Below are 25,780 nucleotides of genomic sequence, written 5' to 3' on the forward strand. Positions count from 1 at the left end.
TCACCGGTGCCAAGGATGCAGAGGTGGCAGCGTTCAAGGAAGAGATGAAAGCCACCTTCCAGATGAGTGACCTAGGACATCTCTTCGTCTACCTGGGGATTGAGGTGCACCATGGCAACTCCGGGATCACACTTCGCCAGACTGCCTATGCCAAGCACATTGTTGAGCTGGCTGGGCTCACCAATTGCTACCCAGCTCTCATTCCGATGGAGAGGCTGAAGCTGACTCGCGACAGCACGACGGAGGAGGTGGACGCTACACAGTACCAGCATTGTGGGGAGCCTTCACTACCTCGTCCACACACACGACCAAACTTAGCATACTCCGTCGGCTACGTTAGTCGGTTCCTGTAGTGACCAACGACAGAGTATGAGCAAGCTCTAAAGAGGATCGTCCGCTATGTTGTGGGGACTCTCGACCACGGTCTTTACTACCCGAGGTGCCCTAGGGATGCACATCTTGTCGGGTACAGTGACAGCGACCACGTCGGCGACATCGACACCAGCAAGAGTACGAGTGGGATCTTCTTCTTCCTTGACAAGTGTCTCATTAGCTAGCAACCGGTCAAGCAACAGGTGGTGGCCATGTCTAGCTGTGAGGCCGAGTACATAGGAGCCTCCACCACTTCGACTCAAGCGCTCTGACTTGCTCGACTGCTCGGTGATCTCCTCGGGAGAGACACTGGAGCGGTGGAACTCAAGGGGGGCAACCAGTCTGCTCTAGCTTTGGCCAAGAACCCCGTGTTCCATGAACGGAGCAAGCACATCCGGGTGAGGTACCACTTCATCCGAGACTGCTTGGCAGATGGGAGCATCAAGGCGCTACATCAACACCAAGGATCGGCCTGCGAGCCTGCTCACCAAACCCCTTGGGAGGATCAAGTTTCTTGAGTTTTGCTCTAGGTCTGGGATGACCCAACTTCCTCATATGACGACGCTCAAGACTTAGGGGGAGAATGATGGAATAAGACTTGGAGTGTTGTGGAGGACTACATGTGGAGTACTACATTTTTTGGACAGCAGCATTGCTGCGTTGTAGAGGACTGCAGTTTGTGGAGCTTTTGACTGTGCTTTAGCATCTAGAAGACAACATCTTTGTGCTGCAGCTTTTGACTGCACTTTAACATGTAGAGGACAACACCTATGCTACAGTAGCACCTAGAGGACAACGCCTTTGTGCTGCAGCTTTTGACTGCACTTTATCATCTAGAGGACAACACCTTTGTGCTGCAGTAGCATCTAGAGGATAGCACCTTTGTGCTGCAATGTGTAGTGTAGTGTAGTGTGTAGCATAGCAGCCCCTCGGGCTATAAAATGTAACCCCAACCCCTCTATGGGGTATGACATTTGGGTACTGTGTGGGAAATAAACGAAAATCTACCATATGTCCACAAAAATAGCCAACACCAAGCTCGGAAGGAACTAATCCAAACTTAGCTTCAATACCACATTTGTAGAGTACTGGATCAGACTTCAACTCTTCCGCCCACTCATTTTTTTTCTTTTTCCTTTGCCTCTGGCTCTGGCTAATGGGACATAGGACCATACAACCACTCTAAGAAATGACACTTACGCCAACCGTATGGCTGCAGAAGAATACATTAGTAAATTTGTGCAAAAAATAACACAAGTTTGGACATTTGTTATGCACTCACATAATCAATGTTCGGACACACGAAGTACTTCGCAGTGTCCTCATCGATGACAACACGATCTTCGCAATCGCATCGAGGCGGCGACTCCATTCGTCTTTCTGTTGCTACCTCCTTCTCCACATCCGTCATTGGTGGATGATTTGGGGGGAGGAGGAACCCAACGCTTAAAACGCTCATGACTAGTCCTTCCACACAACCAATTAGCGAAAATAAGATATCGAGGGTCAAATTTATTAGGATCGTCGATCCACTGGAAAAAGAAACAGCTCAAGTGCTCCTACAAAAATGGAACAAAGCATTAGTACACATCTAGTAAACAATATTAACTCACAAGTCATAAGCTACGTACGTTAAAACCGCCACAAAGGTAGAAACAACGAGCAGTCGTGTCTGGATGTTTGGATTGACATACCCAAGCCGGTCTGCCACAGTCATAGTTAAGCACAGGAAGATCAGGAGGAACATGAGCATCCTTACTAAATATATCCGGATATAACTCCCGAGGACGACCTCCCTTCTGTCACAACGCCTCCCGATACATGTCTTTCATCTAAGAAACGATTATACATTAACAAAACTATATGCAAATAGCAGAAATGATTTTATAAACGCTACAGATCTTTGTATAATCGTATTTCACAAACTATCTAATAAATTGTAGTCATCATATGAACTATATATCTTAGGAGCAACAATCAAAACTAATAATCGAAAAATTACAACCCAATATACAAAACGAATCAGTGAGACACCATACCTTGGTAAACAAAGTACTCCAACTCGAATCTAGTCGTTTTTGAAGAAGATTTGAATGGAGATAAAGTTGAGAAATGAGGACGGCGCAGCTCTCGACCAGCAGAACGACCGATTTATAGGACTTCCTAGCTCGGCGCCAAGATCCGTGGCGCCGAGCTAGGAGGCCGCGTCGGTGCCACGCCAGCCCTAGCCGCCATTGGCCGCCGATGCCACGTCAGAGCTCGGCGCCATAGCTTATGGCACCGAGATGTGTTCACTCGGCGCCATAGGTTATGGCGCCGAGCTAGGGGTCCAAATCCTGAAATAAGTCATCCAAGGGTCTAAATGTAAATTTTAGTCAAAAAAAGGTTAAAAAAAACAAAAAACTCGGCCAACTCGTAGTGTCATCCTCTCGATGAGAGTAAGAGTCTTGTTGCTTACAACATGCACACCCAACAACACAAAGATGGTCATAGGAGTGGTTCCAAAGAGAGCAAAATGGGTTGTCGGTGCATGAGTCACCGTAGTAGGAAGGCAATTAAGGAGGTAGGTGTTGGTGTGGAGGCTCTCAGCCAAGTAGTGAGCAGGAACAAATGGCTGAAATAGCAGGGAATGCATGGCGTGATTAGTGGTGCGAATCATGCACTCAACCGTGCCATTCTGAGAAGTGTAGGGTAGGACATCCGGAGCTAGACTCCATGGGAGGAAAAGGACCGAGAGGAGCTATCAAACTCACGATCATTGTCACACTGAACGACCTTGATGGTGTAAGCAACGAGACTCTTACTCTCATCGAGAGGATGACACTATGAGTTGGGGTGATTTTGCTTATTTTCTCAAACACTACAATGTCATACCCGTCTAAGGGTTGGGATACATATTTATAGCCCAAGGGCTACAGCATATGCTTCCTAGAGATGCGAATATGCTGTCCTACAAACTGCACTAACCACTAGGTGCTGTTGTACTCTAGTCAAAAGAAAACTGCAGCATGCTGCTGTCCTCCAAAAGCTAGAAAAGTGGAAAAGAAGATGTATGCAGCACACTGTCCTTGCAGTCAAAAGACTGACATGTTGTTGCTGCCGTCCCATGTTGTCCTTGCAGTCAAAAAGACTGATATGTTGTTGTCCCTGCAGTCAAAAATCGACAAGGACTGTTGTTGTCCTTCCCACAGACCACGAGGCTTATTCCAACAGATGGTGCAACCAAACAAAGTGGAAACACAAGGGAAGAAGTGGAGAAGAGTCACAAAAGTGTCAGACTTTGAACGCAAGGGAAAAGTCCATGAATAATGAGAGTAATCATCAAGAATCAATAAATAATATTTATATTCCGAAATAGTGGTAACAAGAGAGGTCCACAAATTGCAGTGTATGTGATCAAAATTGTGGACAACCTGAGAGGAGCTAGAGAAAGGAAGTTGGGTAGAGGATGACAGGAACTAAAGAGCGAATGTTCTAGACAACCACCGCCTGGGCATGGAGATTGCTGATGACGACGGTATCGTACTCAGAAGGAGGGGCGATCATATGAGGCGTTGGGAGGGCCTAATGCAAGGGGAGTCAAGCATGTGACGCTCAGCCTCGCCAAGCTATCGGGTGAGGGTATCAGTAGCAGTGCAATCCTGTTCCTAGGTCTTTCATGCTTCCGAGCAGTAGCTACGATGGCCTTGGCCATCTGGAGGGGTGCAACAAGAGTGGACTGGGCCACAACGTCAGATGGGGGGCAGCTGACGGAGCAACGAAGTAGGTAGGAGGGAGCTTGGGAGCAGTAGTGTCGGAACCATCGGCCAGGGCATGCAACACAGCGAGTCCGACAAGAGTAGAGGTGAATTCGACAGTCGGCCAACGAGGGAAAGATCGCCGGCTCCTGTGGCCTGCAAGGGGAGCACCGCTGCTGGCCACGCCGGTGGGAGCGAGTGTGCCCATGTCTATAGAAGGCTAGGCATCTGCGCCTGTGGTGGGGCAAGCCTTGTGCATGAGGTCGCGCCAACGGTAGGTGCGGCATCGGAGGGGGAAGCAGGTGGCCGGGAGGTCATGACCAGAGGAGCCGCTGGCACGGGCAGAGGAGGCACATGGGCGGTTGTGGTTGAGATGATCTTCTCCTAGTGACGGGAAAGAGGGTGGAGGGAAGAGAAGGGAGGGGGAGGAGCGCCATCCATGCCCGGAGAGTGGTTGGCATTGAGCCACAGGGCCAGCGACGATAATTAGAGGAGGCTAGCAGCTAGGGGAGGGAAGGGGATAAAATTTTGTGGCTAGATACCATACCATGTTAGAAGGTTTGGAAACCTTAACCCTAATCAGTGTGGGTTGTATTGTATATATATATCGAAAAAGGAGTACATGGACTGGGCTAAGGCCCATAACACTTAGACCGATTACAATAACAATGACAAGCATCTAACAATATTACATTGCTATTGCCACTTCCATCATCTATATACCCCCTTCATGTGTGTTGGCTGGATGATGAGTTATTTCTGCATATGCTTGAAAACCGACAGGTGGAGCAGGCCCATGCTGGCATCAATGCTCTAGCATTATCTCAGATAACAATAAACAAACTACGTGAGAACTTCATTGATATAGACAAGTAAGCTATGTATATTGTTGTCTACATTTTTCACATTCTGTTGCTTGACTGATATGCTAGACTAGCATACTTCCATAGTTCATATATTTTCCTTCATTCCTCACTCCTATTATCATTAACTCATTAATTGCTTGCAGGTTGTGTCAGGAGTGTCAAACTTTAATTGAGAACCATGACAAGATCAAGCTTCTTAGCAATACAAGAAACAATTTGAACACAACTCTAAAGGTTTGCTAACCGAATTTGGTGGCACCATTGCAGTCCTACTCTCTTGCATCATGCTATTTGCATTTTCTTATAGTTTTTGAAAAAGAAGGGCACACTTGGTGTAATGGTGAGAGCTATCTCACTGAGTTACCAGGTCGCGGGTTCAAAACAGCCTCTCCTCATTTGTGGGAGGAAGACTTGCCTTGGTTTATCCTTTCCCAGACTCCACTCACATAGGAGCCAGTGAGCCACCAACCTTGGGTCTGCACCCCTTTTATGAAAAGATCATGTTAACCATGTCATAGGACCATGCAAGCCTAATTATTTATGTTAGATTATTGTTGTGTATCCTCTTAATGTGTTATGGACCTTGGCCTAGCCCATGTAACTCTATTCTAATATATGCAACTCAGCCCACTCGAGGGCTAGGGTTTACTTTCTCCCTCAAACATGGTATCAAGCTTGTTTCCCTCCCTCCTTCTTAACGTCGCTGCCTGGCCTGCATGCCGCCGCCACCCTCCTCCCTCCCTTCTCTCGCAATAGGCGCATGGCGTCGCACCCTTCTCTTCGTCCACTGTTGTGGTCAATGTGGGGCTTCTGCCCTCGTTATGCTGTGTCAAGCCCCTGCCCTCCCTATCGGTGTCCAGGGCGAGCGCCGCCGCAGGTGCGGCCTAGGCCACCTTCCCTAGTGCAACCATCTTCCTTAGTGCTACTATGGTCATCACAGGCGCTCCCTAGGCTGTTTTCTCAAGTACTGTCATCACCTTCCCATGCGCTGTCGCCGCGGGCGCGCACCAGGCTCACCTCTCGAGCGTTGTCGCTGTCGAGGGCATGCCCTGTCCACCCCTGCGTCGCCCGCCTTCCTCTAGACGACTCCTGCTCTCCCTAGCTTTGGTTTGGTCGCCATCGATCAGTGCCTAGCCATGGCAATTCCCAACACCGGCTTGGCCATGCCCCCCTCGCTGATGTTGTAGCTATTAACTCCACCCTGGTTGCGACCCTCATAGTTGCTAAGGAGGTGGTGGTTGCTTCCTGGGAACGCGAACGTGTCGCCGCCATGGTTATTAAGGCGTCGCTAAAGCGTCGCCTAAGCGGTAAGGCGTGCTTGGACCCGTAAGGCGTCCTCTCGCCTTGGCCGAGAGCAAGGAGAGGCACGGCGGCGGCGCACAGGGTGCCCACAACGGTATCACGCAAGGCCACGAGGCGACGGCGCCCCGCAGGGCCACGCGACGACGGCGCAGGAGAGAGGGAGAGAGAGGAGAGTAGCAGCGTCGGGGGAGAGGGAGAGGCTAGCGGCGTGGGGATAAAGAGAGAGAGGAGAGCGGCGGTGTTGAGTGGACGAGTCGAGCCGAGCTCGGTCATGTCGACCCTCCTTTGGTGTACGAGGTCGTTGTTGTCGCTAGCCTCCATGCCCAGGCGGCTAGTGTCTAGAACATCCGATCCCTAGTCCTTATCCTCCTCAACACGGTCTCCACCACCTACGACCGCTGGTGCGACCTCGTCCTCATGCTGCAGCGCTACGCTTTGGACAACCATGTTCTCACCGATGCGATGTCCCTCACTATCCCATCCCGACGATGAAAGGACAATGTGGTCCTCTCCTAGAACTCGGGGACGATCACTGTCGAGCTGCAGGACATCATTCGTGAGCGCGGTGGCACAACTTGTCAGGCCTAGGTTACCATTAAGGAGCACTTTCTCGGCAATCATGAAGCCCGTGTGCTCCACCTCGATGTTGTCTTTTGGACTTCCATCCAGGGGGACTTCTTCGTCAATGAGTACTACCGCTTGATGAACAGCATGACAACCTCCCTATGTGACCTCGAGGAACCTATCTTCGATTGCACACTCGTCCTCAACCTCCTCCGTGGCCCCAACGAGTGCTACGATCACCTCTCCACGTGGATCACTCGTTCGGGGCCATTCCCATGCTTTCACAAGGTCTGCAATGAACTCATCCTTAAGGAGCTCGGTAAGGGGCCGCTTCCACGCTCCAATGTCGCAACTCCTCTCTACACCACCCTTGGGGGCTAGACCTCGTGCTCACCCTCCTCCACCCACACCTTGGGGTGCTCATCCTCGCACTCGTTTGTCCCTCCCACCTTTGGTTCCACGCGTCGTCCCACCCGCCTGCGACTAGGGGAGGTGCGGAGTCTGGGGGTGGTGGTGGTCATTATCGGTGGAAGGGCGACCGTGGTGGTGGTGGCCCGGAGGATGCCCCTTGACCCTCCATCTACAACCCGTGGACCGACCGCACCACAATGTGGCCTATCCCATCCCTGGTGGCCCTCCCCCACCTATACCTTTGCTCCAGCTGACTCACTTGACGATACCTAGTTTAGGGTATCCTTTTGGCCACCCTACCCCTGCATCGCCGGCTCCTCAATTATTGCTTTTGCCACTGCCTCCTCACTCCACTCCATCCTAGAACCCGTGGCCCCAGGGGTGGGACCAACATTCGTTGCTAGCTCCTTCAGCATGATGACCTTCCCTCCCATTGTCATCGATTGGTTGTTGATTCCAGTGCCTCCTACCACAACACTCCGAATGATGATATACTCTCTTCTTGCCACCCACCCCTCCTGTCACTCCTTCATCTATCATTGTGGGTGACGTGAATCTTCTCCCAATCACCTTTGTAGGTGATTCTGTTCTTTTTGGGCCCTTTCATCTTTACAATGTTCTTGCCACCCCACAAGTCATTCAAAATCTTCTATCTATTTGTCAATTCAGCATCGACAACTCTTATTCTATTGAGTTTGATCCTTTTGGCTTGTCGATGAAGGATCTCACTAACTAGAGGCCTCTCGCTCACTGTGATAGCTCTAGGCCTTTGTATACCCTACGACTATCTATGTCCCCTCCTTCGCATCCTTCTTCCACTTCACCATCGTCCTCGCCACAACCACACGCTCTGACTACATCCACTACATCCAATATTAGTATCGTTGACTCGGTCATCCTATCCTCGCCGTATTGTCCAAGCTGTGTAGTAGCTCAATCATTTCTTGTACTCGGAGCGCTTCTGAGCATCTTTGTCATGCCTGTTAGCTAGGTCCATGTTTGCCTTCCTTTCTCTAGCTCCTCTCAAGCCGTGCATAATTTTGATCGCATACACTGTGACTTGTGGACCTCTCATGTCACCAGTGTTTTGGGTTATAAATATTATCTGATGGTTCTTGATGGACTTTTCCTTTGCGTTGAAGTCTGATACTTTTGTGACTCTTCTCAACTCCGTTTGGGTTTCTACTCCGTTTGGTCACACTATTAAAACTGACCAGTGTGACGGTGGCCCCGAGTTTGATAACTTCTTTCAGTCCTTCTCCTCCCATGGTGTTCAGCTCCGGATGTCTTGCTCCTATACTTCTTAGAATGGCAAGCCTGAGCGCATAATTCACACTACTAACAACATCATGCGCTCTTTGCTCTTCCAAGCCTTCGTCCCTGCTCGCTCCATGACTGGGACCTCCCGCAACACCTGTTTCACCGGCCTACCTTTGGGGTGTTTGGCCTTCCTCGGTTGGCTTGTGTGCCTCCCGAGGCCCCCCATGGCTCCACTTTTGACCCTGATGGCTCCTAGGGATGGCAGCAAGGCGGGTTTGGTGCAGGTCCACACGGTTTTTGAACCAAGCGGGGGTGGGGATACATTTTCCCTCGCTAGGCTACAAGTTCAGGGCCCGGAATAGTATCGGGTTCAAGGCGGGTATTGAACTCCACCCACGGGTTCTCCCGCGGAGACCCAAATTTGATAAATTATGTAGAGGCCCTTCTCCTCACACTGCTCCCATCCTCCTCACACACGACCCAAGCTGCAGTCGACCCCATGCCAGTACGCCACACTGCGGCGCCCTCCTCGTGTCGCCACTGGCCCACTGCCACCCACCGACGCTGGAAACGGATCCTCTGCAGTCACTGTAGAGGGGGCAGTTGTGACTGCATGTGGGTCCGACACCCACCCAGGCCCACCTGGAAGCCTCTGTAGTCATCGCCCCTCCACCGTGGATCGCCGCCCCCGACCTCCTCATGGGAGCAGCGACACGTCCAATGCTTCACCTCCTTCTCATCGCTGGCGACCCAGGTCCTCTCACGCCGCTCCTCCACGTCGCGATCTGGGGCCAAGGAAGGAGCAATCACGGCCGCAGCCACAACCGTCTGCTGCGGTTGCCAGCGGCGGAGCTAGGCCTATGGCCATTAGGGCTTAGGCCCTACTCTTGGGCCAAGTAATTGCTATAGGCCCAAGTCGTTGCATTGGCCCAAACTGAGAAAGGTCTCACTCTGCGGTCTGCGCGTGCTAGGTGTGAGCGGGTGCGGTCGAGCGGGAGTGCGTGCAGCTAGGTCAGCGACGATGACAGACAACAAATCGGAAGGCGACGATGGCGGCGCTACGCGATTGGCGGTGGTGCTTGAGGCCACGAGCAACAGTGGAGGTGTGGCTAGAGCGACTGCGATGGTGGACCGGCAATGTTGCGCGAGGCCACGAGCGGTGGCGGTGACGGACCAGCGGTACTGCACGAGGATGCGAACAACTGCGCTGACGCGGCGCGAGCGGCGGCTCGCCTACGCTGCGGCCTATGACTGATATTGACAAGGCATACAGGGAAGCAGGGTTGTGGGCCAGCAGCATGCAGCCGTGTACGGTGCGCCCGTGCTTGCTAGCTTCCACGACGCTTCCTACTTGCATACTAATCTACGGGAATCGGCCGTCCACGACGCTTCCCACGGTGCGGCTGTGTTGTTTCCTGCTTGCCTGTTTGGCCTTCCACGGAGCAGCCAACCATTGATCCACAGGAGTTGGCCATCCACAGCGGCGCGACAGTGACTCGATCCACGACGCCCACGGCCCTACACTTAAATCCTAGCTCCGCCACTAGCAGTTGCTACGAGGAGACCAAGGCAACAGGAGGCAGCATCTGGGCGGCAGCAGGTGCTAGCAATGGGGAAGCAGTGGTGGTACACACTGCGTTTAGAGGGGGTGGTGGTGTGGAGCAGTGGAGATCTCCATAGGGGCGCTCATGGGTTTTGTGGAGCGAGAGTTTTCGAGTCGTTCGAGATCCCTCTCTCGTGGCCTCCTGCTGTTGCCTGGAAGTGTCTTGGAAAGAGAATCTTTGGGTCCATGAGCCCTGTTGGGTTTCGAATCTCCTGCGGGTTCAGGTCTAGGGCTCGATTTTAACCCGCATTAGATTCAGGTTTGGGTCTGTATCTCACTTTTAGGGGGTGGGCCCACGAATGCTACATCCGACCCGTTTGCCATTCCAAGTGGCCCCACTTTTGCCCTCGGCGCCGCCCCTGGGGCTCTCTCATGGGCCCTCACCAGCACCAGCTCCTCGCCGCTATGTTCATCCCATGCATGTCTATCAACGACGTGCTCGGGTGGATGCTCCATCCCGCTCCCGTGCCGAGTCGGCGGTGTAACATCCACCCTTTTTTATCGTAACCCTCGTCGTATCCATTCGATGGTGACTCGGCAGTCCGCATGGTCCTTCGCCCTGTGGATTGTCTCGTTCTCTCCACGACTTCCTCAATGTCTGTCTCCTCCATGCCGTCCTCCATCCATCACGCCCTTGTTGATCCTCACTAGCATCACACTATGGAGGAATAGTTCTAGACCCTCGATGCTAATCACATCTATGATTTGGTGCCCCGTCCCCTAGGCGGCAATGTGGTTACCGAAAAGTGGGTCTAGACCCATAAGCAAATAGCTCTCTAGACCGGTATAAGCTCCACTAGATTCTCTAGGGCTTCACTTGGCTTCCGGGCATCAACTACTAGGGTTGGAAAAAAGCTCGAGGCTCGCGAGCTGTGCCAAATTAATTAACCTATAGAATAATGATGGATATTGAATGATTTTATAGATATCCGAATCGCTCCTTAGCCTTTGATGATAGATATATGATAATTTATAATTTAGATTACTTATAATGTTAAATGATTATTATATTTTCACATTTATATAGTACTAATCTCTATATAATGCAATAACATTTATCAAGGTGTAGCTCGCGAGCCAACTTCGAGTCGAGCCTCCTTCAGCTAGTTGAGTGAACGAGCCGAGCCGAGTCGGGCTCGGCCAACCAGCGAGCCGCACCGAGTCGAGATGAGCTTGGTCGGCTCGTTTCCAGCCCTATTGACTACGTTGAGACGTTCAATTCCATCGTGAAGCCTTCTACCGTCCGTGTGCTTCTCACTTTGGCTCTCTCTCGTTCTTGTCCAGTTCACCAATTGGATGCCAAGAATGCTTTTCTCCATGGGATTCACACTGAGACTATCTACTGCATTCAGTTTGCTAACTTTCTTGACCCTGCTCACCCCGATATGGTCTACAAGCTCAACAAGTACCTCTCTGGTTTGAAGCAAACCCTCTCGTGCTTGGTACAACTTATTTGCCACATATCTCATCTCCATTGGGTTTGCTGAGGCCAAGTCGGACACATCTTTATTTATCTATTAGTGTGGCAGTGACATTGTGTACCCACTTGTCACAGGTAACCTACGGTTGATCGTTCGGGCCACCGACATACGAAGAGCGGGTGGTGCATTGATGCTACAACCATCCCTCCTGATTACGACTTTGGTTGGGGGGGGGGGGTTTAGGCATGCCACCTGACTTGACCTGTAACCATTGCTCTGCAAATGCACAACAATAGATTAAACGTTAAATTCCGGTCAGCTCAAGTGGATTGACCTATGTTGGTTGCACTGATCGGCTCCCTTGAGCCGATTGCCATCTTATCCATGTCGATAATGAGTAAATAAATGAAAGTAATCATACATTGAAAGTGATCGACGAGAGAAATAAAACTACCTAAATAATGTTTGAGCCGATTATTAATCCTAAAGCAATGCATGCTACGTGCATAACCAGAAGCACAGAAATGAGCCAAAGTGCTACCATTGTTACCCATGTCGTTAACCAAATCTAGAGCCAAACAAACGGTAATTCATTCATAGGAACATCCCAGATCTAATCTACAGTGTGTATCACACTAGCAACCCTAGGAACATTTGTGCCTATAAGCCGATGATCATGCACACAAACATGGATCAGGACCTTCAAAGAAGTCCATCCGAAATAAATAATGCGACTAAAGCATGTAAGACAGGGTGCTATATCATATCAATCTCTCGAGTTGCCACTTGCACATGTTCCAGCCGCATGTCATGGAGTGTAGCAACCAAATGAGAGATACACGTATGGTTTTGTAAAAATCAATCTAATAACATGAAGCTAAACAAACAAAAGTAGATTGAAACTACAAAGGATAACTAGCAGATCTTGCTAACAACAACACTTAGTATAAGATCTACCATGGTAAAGTGATAATAGTATAATACCATGTTGCCCTGATGCAATATACTAGAGACCACATTAGGGCAGCATGACACTTACCTTGGAAAACCCTTCTGAAAGGGTTGGTGATGCGCCGAGGAAATTAGAAGCACACATTGCTTGGGTGAACGAATGCCTTCTGATTATTATTATCATGAATTCTACATTTTATAATCCTTAGACTTGAAGTGATAAGCACTTCCTAACTAACTTTAATTTAATCTAATGGCTATCTAAGATACACGAACCATAGGGCCTATCATTCTGCATAGGCTAAATAGTTTCCTTTTGTCAAGCCCATTAGCCAATATGGTTGCACCCAGTCGATTAGGATTTGGTGCTAAATGTTGATGACATCGTGCCCACTGTCGCTTTCTCGGTCCTCCTACATCAGATCATCACCGACCTTCATCATGAGTTCGTCATGAAGGATTTGGGTCCCCTTCACCACTTTTTAGAGACCGTCATTGAGCGTCGCTCCAATGACCTGTTTCTCTAGCAGCAACAATACATGTTGGATATCCTCGACCGCGCTAGCATGCTGGTTGTATGCCCTGAGTCTAAGTGAAGTTGGTGGACACATCCAAGCTCTCTGATGACAGTGCCCCTGTCAGTGGCCCCACTGCCTTCTGTAGCCTCACCAGTGTCCTTCAGAATCTCACCTTCACCTGCTCGACATTGTGTATGTCGTCCAACAGGTTTGTCTTTACAGGCATGATCCCCGTGAGCCGCACTTGATTGCGGTCAAGCGGATTCGTCGGTACCTTTAGGGGACCGTCCTTCGGCGTACATCCACCCATGAGTCGATCGTCTATACCGACACCGACTGGGTTGGGTCCAGACACCCGTCGGTCTACATCGTCCTCGAAGCGTCAGTTTGTGGTCTCCTGCTCTAGTGCCAGCTTCTCCAGGAGCTTAACAACCCCCTGCCCCACTAGGATCACGTTGGTCTACTGCAATAACATCAACACCATCTACCTCTCCGGCAACTCTGTCCAGCATCAAAGCACGAAGCATGTCGATATTGATCTTCACTTCATTCGTGAACGTCAACGGCAACGTCCGCGTCCATCATGTCTCGACGAGCTTGCAGTTTGCTGACATCTTCACCAAGGGTGTTCTCTCCTCGTTGTTCTCGGAGTTTTGATCCAATCTCAACATCTGCTGCTACGAGAGTTTCGACTCCGAAGCGATGTTAGATTATTGCTTTGTGTAACCGGTTAATGTGTTATGGGCCTTGGCCCAGTCCATTTAACTCTATTCTAATATATGCAAGGACTAGGGTTTTCCATTCTCCCTCTAACAGTTTGTATGCTGGTAGGATGTGGGAGGTATGATGTCCATTTCTGTTGAGGCTGCTGCTGCACATGACTCATTAAGCAATGACCAGGAGTTAATTCACACTTACGAGGTGGATCTTTCTTCTTTGGTTTATCATTCAACACCATTATTAGGTGCACCAATGGCAATTTTCTATTTATCTGACTCTTCCTTGTCATCTTGCTTGTGTTGAAATTAGCGACTAATAGCTCTTGATGGTAAGAGGCGTTTTGCTCTAGCTGCTGCTGCATCTCATAAGGAAGAAGTTGGAAGATTAAGGTTCTGCTTTTGAACTTCAAATGGTATCTAATATTAATTTTTCGTGAGACACAACGTCCTTATTAATTTTCCTTTCAACTCCCTTGTTAGTTGTTAGAATAAGCTAGGCATTTCTAATAGAGATTTGCTTTGAACTAACTACCACTACCATGCATTTTTTCTAAATATGAAGTTTCTACGGCTCTGCATATGCAACTGTACTCGACCAACCACTTTCCACTTTTGAATCATTTAGGCTTTTTTATTACTCCAGTGGACAGGTAATAGAACCATTGCTGATGGCATAATAAAGAACAGTTGAAGAAGAGAAAACTTACCCTCATTGGTCCATCTAAGGATGATGCATAACCTCGCTGATTCTGAACTGTTCATCTTCATAGCTAGCCTTTTTTACGATATCAATAGATGCAAAAAATTTCTTGTGTTCTGTATTGCAACGAAGTACACGAGTGTAATTCACTTTATGGATTCTTTACTCCGCAGAGAATACTTTGAGGATGTTGATCAAACATGGGAAACATTTGAGAAAACATTATGGGGCCATATCACTAACTTTTTCAAACTTTCAAAAGAGAGGTAACTTTTTTGGCCATGCACATTGTCTATCCTATACGATTATGTTTTGGATTCCTAGATTTTGGTCACCTTTTCTTCTTTAAGATGTGGACAGTAGATCGTGCATATAGCCGTGCAAAATACTGTTTTGCACTGTAGGCTGCATTGTTTATAGAGTGGAGTTTGAAATAAGAGGTGAGATAAGTAAGATTCATAGAGATAGCCTTATATGCACCTTCTGCAAAGTACTAAATATTGTCTTGCAACAAATGGGTTTCTTTAGCATTTAAACACCAGATGGAATAATTGCCTTTCAAAATTGAAACATAATGTTTCGAACAGGATAAATTCACATTCTTATAGGAAACGACATGAACCAAACAACCCTAGAGACAAATATAGGCTATCTTATATTTAAAGCAACATGTTGCCTTACCTTCTTTAACATATGGTTTTTTCTGGAGGACATATCCAAATAGGATATGACTCTGTTGTTCTTGTTCCTATCATTTTCCACATTATCTTTCAAGCCGTTCACTGCAGCTAGTTTGCAGCTGCTGCCGCTGCTCGGCACAACAACAAGCCACTAGCACGCCGTTCGCTTGAGCTTAAGCTAGAAAGCAGCAGCCAGCCGTAGTAAAGCCAGCCGAACGACATGATTGACAATAAAGATGCATGCCAATATGCCATAAACATGTTACTGCTTGTTATGTCCTTCTGGCAAACTGGCAATTTTGGGTTAAGTCTTGTCAGTGGTCGGGTTTTATTTTGTAACATAGGCATGTTCTCTGATCTGTGTGTATGTTTGTAAGGGCTCTTTTCCTTTATTTTCCTTCTTAATATCATTTAATGATATGTAGTGGATTGAACTGGTTAGTGGATATATCCTCCTTTTATTTTCCTTCTTAAGTATGTAAGTGGATTGATTGCTACCTTCTAACAACTTAAGCTTTTTGGTTGAACTGGTTAGAGCATCTCCAAGATACTAGCTAAATAGCTTGTCAAGCTAAATTTTAGCTACTTAATAACATAATGGTTCTCTAACAGACTAGCCATTTAACTTGCTAAGCTATCTGGCTCTCTAAATTAACTCCCTCACTAGCCAAATTTGGCTAGCAACTCTCGCTAGTCAAGCTAACTTGCATGTTAGAGAGTCTGTTGAAATAAGATGTTATATATAAAGTTTAATATTTATGAAAAAACAAATAAAGAGTCAAATAGAGAGTCAAAAATAAAGATTTTCTTGGAGATGCTCTTAGTGCGCCTATCTAACATGGTATCCTCGAGTTCGAATCCTAGCATGGGCTTTATTTGTCTCCACCCCTTTATTTCTACATTTGTGACTTTCTCTTTGGCTGCACGCGAGTGGACGTGTTGAAGTATATAAGTGTCCCAACATCTAAATCTTTTAGATTGAATTGGTTAGTGCGTCCACTCTAACAGTTTTGGTCTAAATGACACATGTCCTTATTATTTTACTGTTTATATATGTTTATCCAAAAACTTAGTTTATCAATATTGCAGCAGTAAACTCAGAATACATGCTTTAATTATGTTTAAAGGTACCCTCATGCACTATGTATGCTAGTATTTATACTTCCTCTTTTAATTTTGCAGCCCTCAGACATTGGTTCGAGCTTTGAGGTACAACTCATTCTTCAATTTTTGCTTTAATACAGATTTTTCAAAGAATATATTTTTCAAATACAATTTCTTACATTTTTTTTGTTTATTTTCAATTAAGTATGTATCATGGCACTCACGAATTTACGTTTTGCATCAAACTTATTTTGGACTACATCAGGGTTGTTGAAATGCAAGAGATCTTTGATGAACAAGTTGCAGAAGAAGCAACTGAGGCTGAGGGTGCTGGTGTTATAGCGACAATAACAAACCAACGTAGAACTGCAAAGTACACTTCTCCTTTTCCTTGCCAGATAAAATTTCTGTTCTTCCAGTATGATACCTTTCATGCTTTAGAGGAGTGCAGCCATAAGTCCTTCAGGATATAGCATTTTCTATTAACCTTCATTTTTATGCTATTATGATATGCGTAACATAGAAATATGACTTGCATTTCGTGTTAATTTATATCAGCATTTGCACATCTGTACATCTTACAGTTGTGCCTGAGTTCAGTAAATGAATTCACAAGCAATAAAGATGGCACTTGCATGTCTGTACACATTCAACCGTTATTGTTGTTGTTGTTGTCAACTTGTCATGTCATGGTCGTACAATGCCATCTTTCACGTATTGTAGCTGCAAGACTTGACTTGTTTCTACTATTGATTCTATTGCTTTCCTAGTATCACACAACTTGATCCTTTACAGCCATTTTTGTCGATCACCTTAAGGTATCTTTATCAGTCATAACATATGTGAGAAAGCAATGAGTAATAATTTAAGTTACCAGGTTCTCTCTTGTCAGCTGACCAATGATTCTTTGCTGCCCTTCCCAATGCTAGCAGAAAAGGTGCAGGGGCAACAGCTACCCCAAGAAAGAGCACTCAAGAAAAATCGAAGGTTCAGGGAAAGGGCTACAGGGACAAATGCTATGAGTCTATCAGGGTGGCTGTTGAGGCCCGCTTCAACAAGTTGCTTACTGAGGTAGTATTTGAGTTAATCCTGGATTTTAGGATCTAGTATTGCAATTCATGCACAACAGTATCTAATGTTTTCATCATGTAGCTTGTTTTTGTGGAGGACTTGATGGAAGCTTTGGAGGAAGCCAAAGCAGTAAGAATTCTATTTCTTATCTTTGGTTATTGGTTGATTGAATGCACTTCTGTGAGTTCTAAACTTATGAGTTACATGATTCATGTTGGTGAAACTGTCATGGTCAAAACATGTTTGTTAATTAGCGTTACTAACCTGGCATACAGAAATTCACAGTTTAGAACGGACCATACAATATTATCAGCTAATTAAAATTTATTTGTCATGCACAAGGGAAAATGTTGTTGTTGGTCTTCTCTACAAATATTCCCGTAACAGGTGTTGGACAGCAGATCGCCTTAGGAAGAGAGGTCTGGATCACACTAAAAGATGTGTTTTATGTGATCAGAAAGAGGAGGACGTTCAGCACTTACTAACTGTGTTTTCATCCGGGAATTCTGGTTTAAAGTTCTTAATCATTTGGGTCTTGCTTCCCGTGCACCTAACCAGTCCGAGCTCTCCTTTGTTGATTGGTGGCACAGAGCTTGCAAACACCTGCAGAGGGACAAAAAGAAAGGATTGAATTCCCTGATTATTTTGGGTGCTTGGATGATCTGGAAACATTGTAACAGATGTGTTTTTGAGTCAACTAATCCCAGCCTTGGTGTCCTGCTCTCTGATCTCCAGGTGCAGCACCATCTATGGTGTAGGGCTGGGGCCAAGGCCCTGCGTGAGTTAGGTCAGTTAGGTGGATTGTCTTAGTGTCTGTTGGTCTGGTTGGTCTGTCCCAAGTCTCTCTCTCTCTCCTTTTTTTTCTCTTTTGCAGCCCATCTCCTTGGGTCCGAAGGGACGTGGTGTGGTGCTGTATGGACCCCTCCCTATTTTTCTCCTTAATACAATGATACGTAACTCTCCTGCGTATTCAAGAAAAAAATATTTAAGCCACATAAAATAGTACTGTTTTGAACATAGACATGGTCCCCAAAACAACTTTGATCAAATATCTGTATCAAAATATATGTTTTTTGAAGGGAAAATGCTGTAGGGGAAACCCCTACAACGCGATTTTATTGAAACTTTTTTGAAATGGAAAGAAAATTACAAGCGGGATCAAAGAAGACAAGGAAGAAGCTATCGAGAGTTTAGCCAAAGCAATAGACTAGTTTTAAGAGGGGTAAAATCTCAGCATTTGCGTCGCCAAGAAGAAAAAGAAGGAGCCTTATTCCTAAAGATGAAGTCATTCCTATGCTTCCAAATGCACCAAACCACTAGTGCCAAAATTTCCATGAAGAAACTGTGGCCAAAGGCACCCTTGGTCTCATGAATCATCGAAAAGAAGTCAAGATCATGATTCCAATGGAGACCCACATAACTCTAGCAGTCTGTACAGAAAGGACAACGAAACAACAGGTGCTAACTGCTAAGTCGTCTCTTCGCAGTGCAGGTCACATAGAGTGCAGTCAAGGTTGTTGTCCGGTGGCAAAAAGCCCTTTCTTCTAAGAATGTTCTTGGAGTTGATTCTGTCTCCGAAGACCAGCTATATAAAAATCTTGAATTTCTTCCCAACCTTGGACTGTCAAATCTAATTAAAGGCAGCAGGAGGCTGGATTGACTGAAAAGTAAGGCTATAACTTGGATGAGCTGAAAGTAGAATTGCCCCACGGACGGATAGGTCCATTTGTCTTTAACAGCTGTAGAGTTCTGAAGGTAACTCACAAGCTTGTGGAAACCAAGATATTCCTGAGCGGTCTGAGAAAATAAAGGAGTATGGAAATTGTGCTCTAGATCCATGTTGGTTAAAAATTCTTGAATTTAGCATTCTTTTTTCTTGGCGAAAGAGAAGAGACAAGGGAAAGTGAATCTGGGGGAGATATTGTTCCAAACATCAAGCCACAACAGAATTGTTCTGCCATCCCCAGCCCAAGGCATAGTATGGCCTCTGAAATAGTCAACCAGCCTGGAAACATCCTTCCACCATAAAGAGCCTGTTTTAGGGTAGCCATGGGAGACCCTGCCCCCAGATTAGTGAGTGGTCCAAATTAGATTTACCCAAGGTATGTCTTCTCTGCCATAGAATTTGTGAATGTATTTAAGCAAGAGGGTCGTGTTCTGAATCTTCAAATTGAGAACACCCAAGCCCCCTCTATTTCTAGGACAGCACACTTTGTCCTAGGCAACCAGAGGGTTTCAAGTGCGCATTTTAACTGCTGCTGACAGTCCCTTCTGATTGTTTAACTGCTGCCGACAGTCCCTTCTGATACAATCGATACCGTTAATGACCATTACCGGTATCTTAAGTGTGCACATTGTAAAGATGGGCATCGCTGAGAAAGTAGAGTTGACCAGAGTAAGTCTTCCTGCTATAGATAACCAAGAACTGATGGTACTGAGCCTTCTTTCAACTTTGGTGATGAGAGGGAGATAGTTTTGACTTTCGGCCTCATGAGGCCCATTGGCAAACCCAAATATGTGAACGGGAAGGTGCCAACTTGTGACATCCAAACATTGCCGCCAGCTGAGTGGTTTTGGTGACATCAAGGTTGATCGCCGACAAGGGAAGGGGAAGGGGGAGGTGATGGTTGCCGAAGCAGCGGACACGGTGGCACCTGCCGTGGTGGGGGAGAGGGTGGCCCGAGGCATCTGCAACCCAGCCTCAGAACAGAGGACGGGTCAGCGGCGGCGCCGACCGTGATGGGGAAGGAGAGGCCCACCCAGGGTGCCTGCAACCCAACCGATGCCAGATGAAGAGCAGTCTGAGCAGAGGCGGTGGACTGAGTGGCACATTCATTGGGGAGGGGAGCGGAAGCACGAGGGCCGCGTTATTGCTGGCGGCCGCGGAGAAGAGAGCGGCGATGCACCAACTAGTGGTCGTGCTCGCGCCGGCGGCTGTGCGCATGCCAGCTGCTGCGCCCACGCCGCAGCGAAAGGAGGTGGTGGCAGCAGCCAGTAAAGCAGGGGACACTGCGGCAGCGACTTGGAGGAAGGGGGGGAGGGTGGTGTTCGTGGTGGAGAAGCCCGACGGAGGTAGGCTGTCGGCCATGGGGGCAGCGGCGGCAACGACTGGGGGTAGAGGAGGCTGGCAGCTGTGAAGAGAGGGGGAATGGAAGAGACCTAGCTAACTATCATGTTGGAGAGTAAAACCCTAACCCTAATCCTAAGTTGGGAGTGTATTAAATAGAAGTATTAGGTGGGCCAAAACCCGTTACAATAGAGGTATACAGTGAAACCCTAACAAAATCCTAACAATATTCTGATAGTAATATCCTAAACACCACCTTTCTTTTGTGACTAACGCATGCGTGTGCGCATGTGGGAGGGGGGATCTCACCATCCTACTGGCTCTGTAATTTGGGGTGTAAAAAGAAGTACTTGATGTTTCTTTAGAAAATGTACTTACCTTGGTTTATCTTAATAATCTTTTTGACTTATAGCTTGCTACTTTGCTTCTATTGCAACACAGATTGGAGAGGAGCTTGGTGATATATATGATTATGTTGCACCATGCTTTCCTTCTAGGTATGTTGATAATTAGTATAATGCACAGTGCCGGTCCTGATATTTTAGAGGCCCGGGACAAGACTTATAATGGAGGCCCTTGATAATATTAATTATTACACATAATTATAGTGCATATATATATTGTTAATAAATATTTATGTATATTTGAAAACGTTGTTCATATTAAATACAAAGTAACTAAAATATAACATAACATCTCGTAGAAAAATGGGTATATATGTGTCTAGATGACTCAAAAGAAAATGGGTATATATGTATCTAGATGACTCAAAAGAAGGTTACTTCGAACAATGATCAAATAGATGTAATACGTTGTGAGATCAATCGATCATGTCATGTTAGTTTCGTGTTCGCTATGTAGGGAAAGACAAAAGCGTTGTCGTACCCAATGTCGTGTGTTGGCTACCGAGAGGTGACGGCACGACCGCCTGTCTGTTTGCGACTGAGAGCCTAGGCAGATGGGCCTGAGACTACAAAGTACTACTACTAGAATATAGAAATCAAGATTAATGGGTTACGTCTAATTCTCCTTGCTTGTTGTTGCCGTGTTGTTGACTTATAATTAGGTCTTTAAAAGTTTTGTAGAGCCAATAGACATATATATACAATATACGCTATATGGCTGTATATATATACTGTTATTTAGTAACTAAAGTGAGGCCCCATTAATTTAGGGGCCCTGGTCGGGGGCACTGCTCGACCCCCGCCAGGGCCGGCACTGATAATGCACAAACTACACTTATCTAGTTGCTAGATTTGGAATATTTGTTCTGTATACACAATAATTTGGCAATCAGTTTACTATGTCAAAGACAAGTCTACGCACATCAACATAATCTAAAAATATATATAAAAAGACAGGCATGTTAAGAGCTCACACAATGGGGCAATGGACCACAATTTGTCTCATAAAATTACCTTTTGTTGAATGCTTCCAAATTCGTGTTCCTTATAATTTCTCAATATGTCATTTGATAGAGAACATGCATAATGTTTTCTCGAACACGCAAGAGAACTGCGTGTCATTTTATTAAGAGGATAAGAAAGGTCTAAGGTGGACCAAAATACAAAGTGCCCGAGAAGGCAGCAAACGAGAGGAGGGGGCAGAAAAAGGAAGAAAAAAGAATAAAAGAATAAAAGTAACTAAAAACAAGAGAAAAAAGAGGAGGGGGCAACAACCCCACACCAACCCTACACCATCTAAATTAAGGCCACAACTGTCTAATATCCTTTGCTCCTGCCATTCCCTAAAGCTTAACGTCCTCATGAATCTCTTGCAAAATGTTGCGGATACTCGGGGTACCCCATCAAACACGCAAGCATTCCTTTGTTTCCACAAACGCAAGCATAATGTTATTGCTCAAAATTAGTACGCAAGAGTAAAGGGAAGAACTTTTGCTTTTATTAGAATATTGATGACCTGATTGGTTATTTTGACATGCCATATAAGCTAATATCCTGAAACGAATCTGGGCTATCCTAGAACTAGTGATTTACATAACATTTTCTGATGGTTTCCTTATCTTTGCCAACGTGTTAAATATTCACATTCCTTATTTCTGCGCAGATATGAAATTTTCCAGCTCATGGTAAACCTATACACTGAGAGATTCATTCAGATGCTTCGACTTCTCAGTGATAGAGCAAACGATATTCAAAATATAAACATCTTGAAGGTACCTTATCTCAAATATCATAATTTTATTCTCACCACACCTTTTCAGATTGTGCTTCTTGGATTCACGAGGTAAAAAAAAACTCGACATTTAGGGTTAAACACCCCTGAGCATTATATTAAGAAGAAGACCTTCTCACATAGGTCGAGAAAACCCTGTCCCACCCATACACAGTGGCATCGTAGCCCATGTGAGTAGACGACCGGGACCGGACCTTAGACCTATGCTTTGGCATAGGACAGTCGAGGGGTTTTTTTAACCACAACATGAAATTTGCTCCCACAGGGAGTCGAACTCAAGACCTAAGGAGTGCTACTCAGACTACCTAACCAACTCAGTTAGAAGCCCTTTCGCGATTCACGAGTAATGAGTAAATGTTTTTGGCTTTTGTTCTTTGCAAGCCCATTAATAGACTAATCACTGTAGGTGACTAGTTGGGTCGTACAATATCAAGAAGATTTGATTGGTCTTGGTGTGGATGAATCACTTGCCCAAGTTTGTTCTGAAAGTGGTGCATTGGATCCCCTCATGAACATGTATGTTGAGCGTATGCAGGCAACAACCAAGGTACTTCTTTCTAGATTTGTGGAATGTAGATGAACTTCAACAAGAATCATGTATTGTTTCATGTTTTCTTCTGTAGAAATGGTACAATAACATTTTGGAGGCTGACAAAACACAACCACCAAAGAGTAGAGAGGATGGAAAACTATATACACCTGCAGCAGTGGATCTATTCAGAATATTGACCGAGCAAGTTCAGATAGTTAGAGACAACAGCACATATGTCATGCTATATCGCATCGCTCTTGCGGTTATTCAGGTATTTATATATTTGCCCTATGAGATTATGTGAGTCTAACGGGTTTGTTTTGTTGTACTTCACGCTTTTCTAATAGTTGGAGAATGGAAACCCTAACCCTAATCAGGGTTGGAAGGGTATATATAGCATGTTATGGGCCAAGGCCCATTACAAGGAAGGTATACACAGTAACGTAAATAACACTCTAACACCCCCTCCACGCAGTCTCAACTCTATCCTGTACAGATGTTGAGATTGCAGCGAAACTCGGCGAAAACACTCGACAACAGCTCCTTGGTGAAGATGTCGGCAAACTGCAACGTGGTGGGGAGGCTGAGAATCTGAACGTCACCAGCGGCGACTCGCTCGCGGACGAAGTACAGGTCGATCTGCACGTGCTTCGTGTGCTAATGCTGCACGGGATTGGTGGATAGGTAGACTGCGTTGACGTTGTCGCAGTAGACGATGGCGACACGCTGGAGGGGCTGTGAAGCTCCTGGAGAAGCTGGTGCAGCTAGGAGGCCTCGGCCACGCCGTTAGCCACAACGCGGTATCAGCCTCAGCGCCAGAGCGAAAGATGACAGGCTGGCGCTTGGCGGACCAGGAGACAAGGTTGGCACCTAGGAACATGGCATAACTGGAAGTGGACCGACGCGTGTCGGGACAATCAGCGCAGTCAGCGTCGGTGTAGACCACGAGCTTCGACGTCGGGGAGGTCGGAGTAGAAGGCCGTAGTTTTTTCTCGAAAATGCGCAGGAGAGCTGCGCCCCTTTATATATTAAGAAGATAGGAAAAAGGTCGAAAACGCGTAGAAGGCCGTAGTCGAGGGAGCCGAGGAGGTAGTGCAGGATCTGCTTGAGAGCGGCGAGATAGGGCAGAGAACGCCAGCTGCACGGCGAGTCACCATCGGGTGGACGTGCCCGGGGTCGCGGTGGATGGCGACCAGGTGGTACACGGGAGGCTCGGTGCGGGTCGGCAGGGCGTCGGGAGCGAGGAAGTTGCCCACTCGCGGCGGTGGTAGACAAGAGCGGGGTCGGCGAAGCGAGCCGCGCTCGTCGATGGGGTCGGGTCAGCATGAGCCAAGGGAGTGGCTCGCCTGCGGCGGTGGTAGACGAGGGTGGGGTCGACGAAGCGGGCCACGCTCGTCAACAGGGTCGCGCGTGGCGCAGGAAGAGGCGCAAGCAAAGGCGTCGAGACCGCGTGTGGCGCGGGTAGAGGCGCAAGCAAAGGCGCCGAGGCCACGCGTGGCGCGGGCAACGACGCAAGACGGGGCGCTTGGGGTGGAGGGGGATCGAATTGGACTCAAGGAGCAAGTCGAGATCGGTGGTTGGGGAGGAGTCAGTAAGGGGAAACACATCTTCGTTGAAAACAATGTGACGAGAGATGAGGATGCGGTGGGAGACCAGGTCAAGATAGCGATACCCCTTGTGGTTAGGGGAGTAGCCAAGAAAGAGGCAACGAGTGGAGCGAGGAGATAGCTTATGGGGAGCGGTGGTGGAAGTGTTGGGATAGCAGGCACAACCGAGCATGCGAAGGTGGTCGTAAGAGGGGGTTGTGCCGTAGAGGGCGAAGTGGGAAGTGGGGTGGCTCACTGCCTTCGAGGAGATGCGGTTGAGGAGATGTGTGGCGGTGTGCAGGGCCTCTACCCAATAGCTGGTTGGGAGAGACGCTTGGAAGAGAAGGCAACAGATCATGTCGGTGGTGGTGCGAATGATGCGTTCGTTCCTGCCGTTCTGGGGAGAAGTGTAAGGGCACGAGAGACTCAGTTGGACTACCATGGGTGAGGAAAAAGGAGCGAGAGGCATGGTTGTTGAACTCGCGGGGACTGGACAACAGAACTGGGTGGAGACATAGGCGAAGAAGTGGGTGAGGGTGTTAAACGTGTCGGACTTCAACCGGAGTGGAAAAGTCCAAAGAAAATGGGAAAATCATTCAGGAATTACCAGATAGTATTTGTAACTGGAGAGGCTGAGGACAGGGGAGGTATAGAGATCACAGTGGACAAAATCAAAGGTCTGAGCAACCCTGGACGTGCAAGTGGAAAAAGGAAGACGAGAGTGACGATTGAGCGGACAAGCATGAAAGAGGTGCTCAGAGGAGCCTCGGGTGTAGGAGATATCTGAGTGGCTGGAAAGCTGGGACATGACATCAGGTCCAGGGTGCTCGAGACGATGATGCCAAACGGCGGAAGTGGTGGTAGTAGCAAGGGCATGGGGGGCTATGCTAGTGGGGGAAGTGGAGGGCAAGTGAAGGGAGTAGAGTGGGTCGGAGCTGTCGCAGCGAGCGAGCACGACACAAGTGGAAAGGTGGCATATGGTGAGCCCCTAGGGATCGAACTCCATAGAGCAGTGGTTGTTGCTAGTCAAGCGACAAACCGAGAGAAGGGGATGAGTTAGACCAGGAGCAACAAGGACGTCGTTAAGGTAGAAGGGTCCTAAAAGAAATGATGCACCTAC

The 25,780-nt window shown here is 47.3% G+C and overlaps 1 protein-coding gene and 1 long non-coding RNA gene across 6 annotated transcripts in view; one reads left to right on the forward strand and one right to left on the reverse strand.

The window, feature by feature from the left end:
• The window catches only part of LOC100276416 (exocyst complex component SEC6), a 94,360-nt gene that overhangs the window by 34,922 nt on the left and 33,658 nt on the right, over positions 1-25,780 (forward strand). For 2 of the 4 annotated variants that reach the window (XM_020552753.2, XM_008681084.3), the window contains exons 3-15: positions 4,893-4,981; positions 5,119-5,209; positions 13,837-13,926; positions 14,035-14,114; positions 14,598-14,690; positions 16,287-16,313; positions 16,474-16,581; positions 17,138-17,279; positions 17,361-17,408; positions 20,788-20,843; positions 22,414-22,522; positions 22,949-23,089; positions 23,166-23,345. In XM_020552753.2, the coding sequence (XP_020408342.1) occupies positions 4,893-4,981; positions 5,119-5,209; positions 13,837-13,926; positions 14,035-14,114; positions 14,598-14,690; positions 16,287-16,313; positions 16,474-16,581; positions 17,138-17,279; positions 17,361-17,408; positions 20,788-20,843; positions 22,414-22,522; positions 22,949-23,089; positions 23,166-23,345 (1,254 nt within the window). The remainder of the gene's footprint in view (positions 1-4,892; positions 4,982-5,118; positions 5,210-13,836; positions 13,927-14,034; positions 14,115-14,597; positions 14,691-16,286; positions 16,314-16,473; positions 16,582-17,137; positions 17,280-17,360; positions 17,409-20,787; positions 20,844-22,413; positions 22,523-22,948; positions 23,090-23,165; positions 23,346-25,780) is intronic. The other 2 variants (XM_020552754.2, XM_008681085.3) reach the window with 1 other exon arrangement.
• Positions 1,285-3,421, reverse strand: LOC103654254 (uncharacterized). Of its 2 annotated transcripts, XR_004857887.1 has the most exons (4): positions 2,412-3,421; positions 2,004-2,204; positions 1,655-1,931; positions 1,285-1,585 (listed from the first exon to the last, which is right to left on the reverse strand). It is a non-coding gene; the product is annotated as an uncharacterized lncRNA (long non-coding RNA). The 2 variants fall into 2 exon arrangements; XR_004857886.1 differs by having other exon boundaries at positions 1,285-1,931.

The sequence above is a fragment of the Zea mays genome, chromosome 4 (assembly GCF_902167145.1).
Source record: "Zea mays cultivar B73 chromosome 4, Zm-B73-REFERENCE-NAM-5.0, whole genome shotgun sequence".
Lineage (NCBI taxonomy): Eukaryota > Viridiplantae > Streptophyta > Magnoliopsida > Poales > Poaceae > Zea > Zea mays.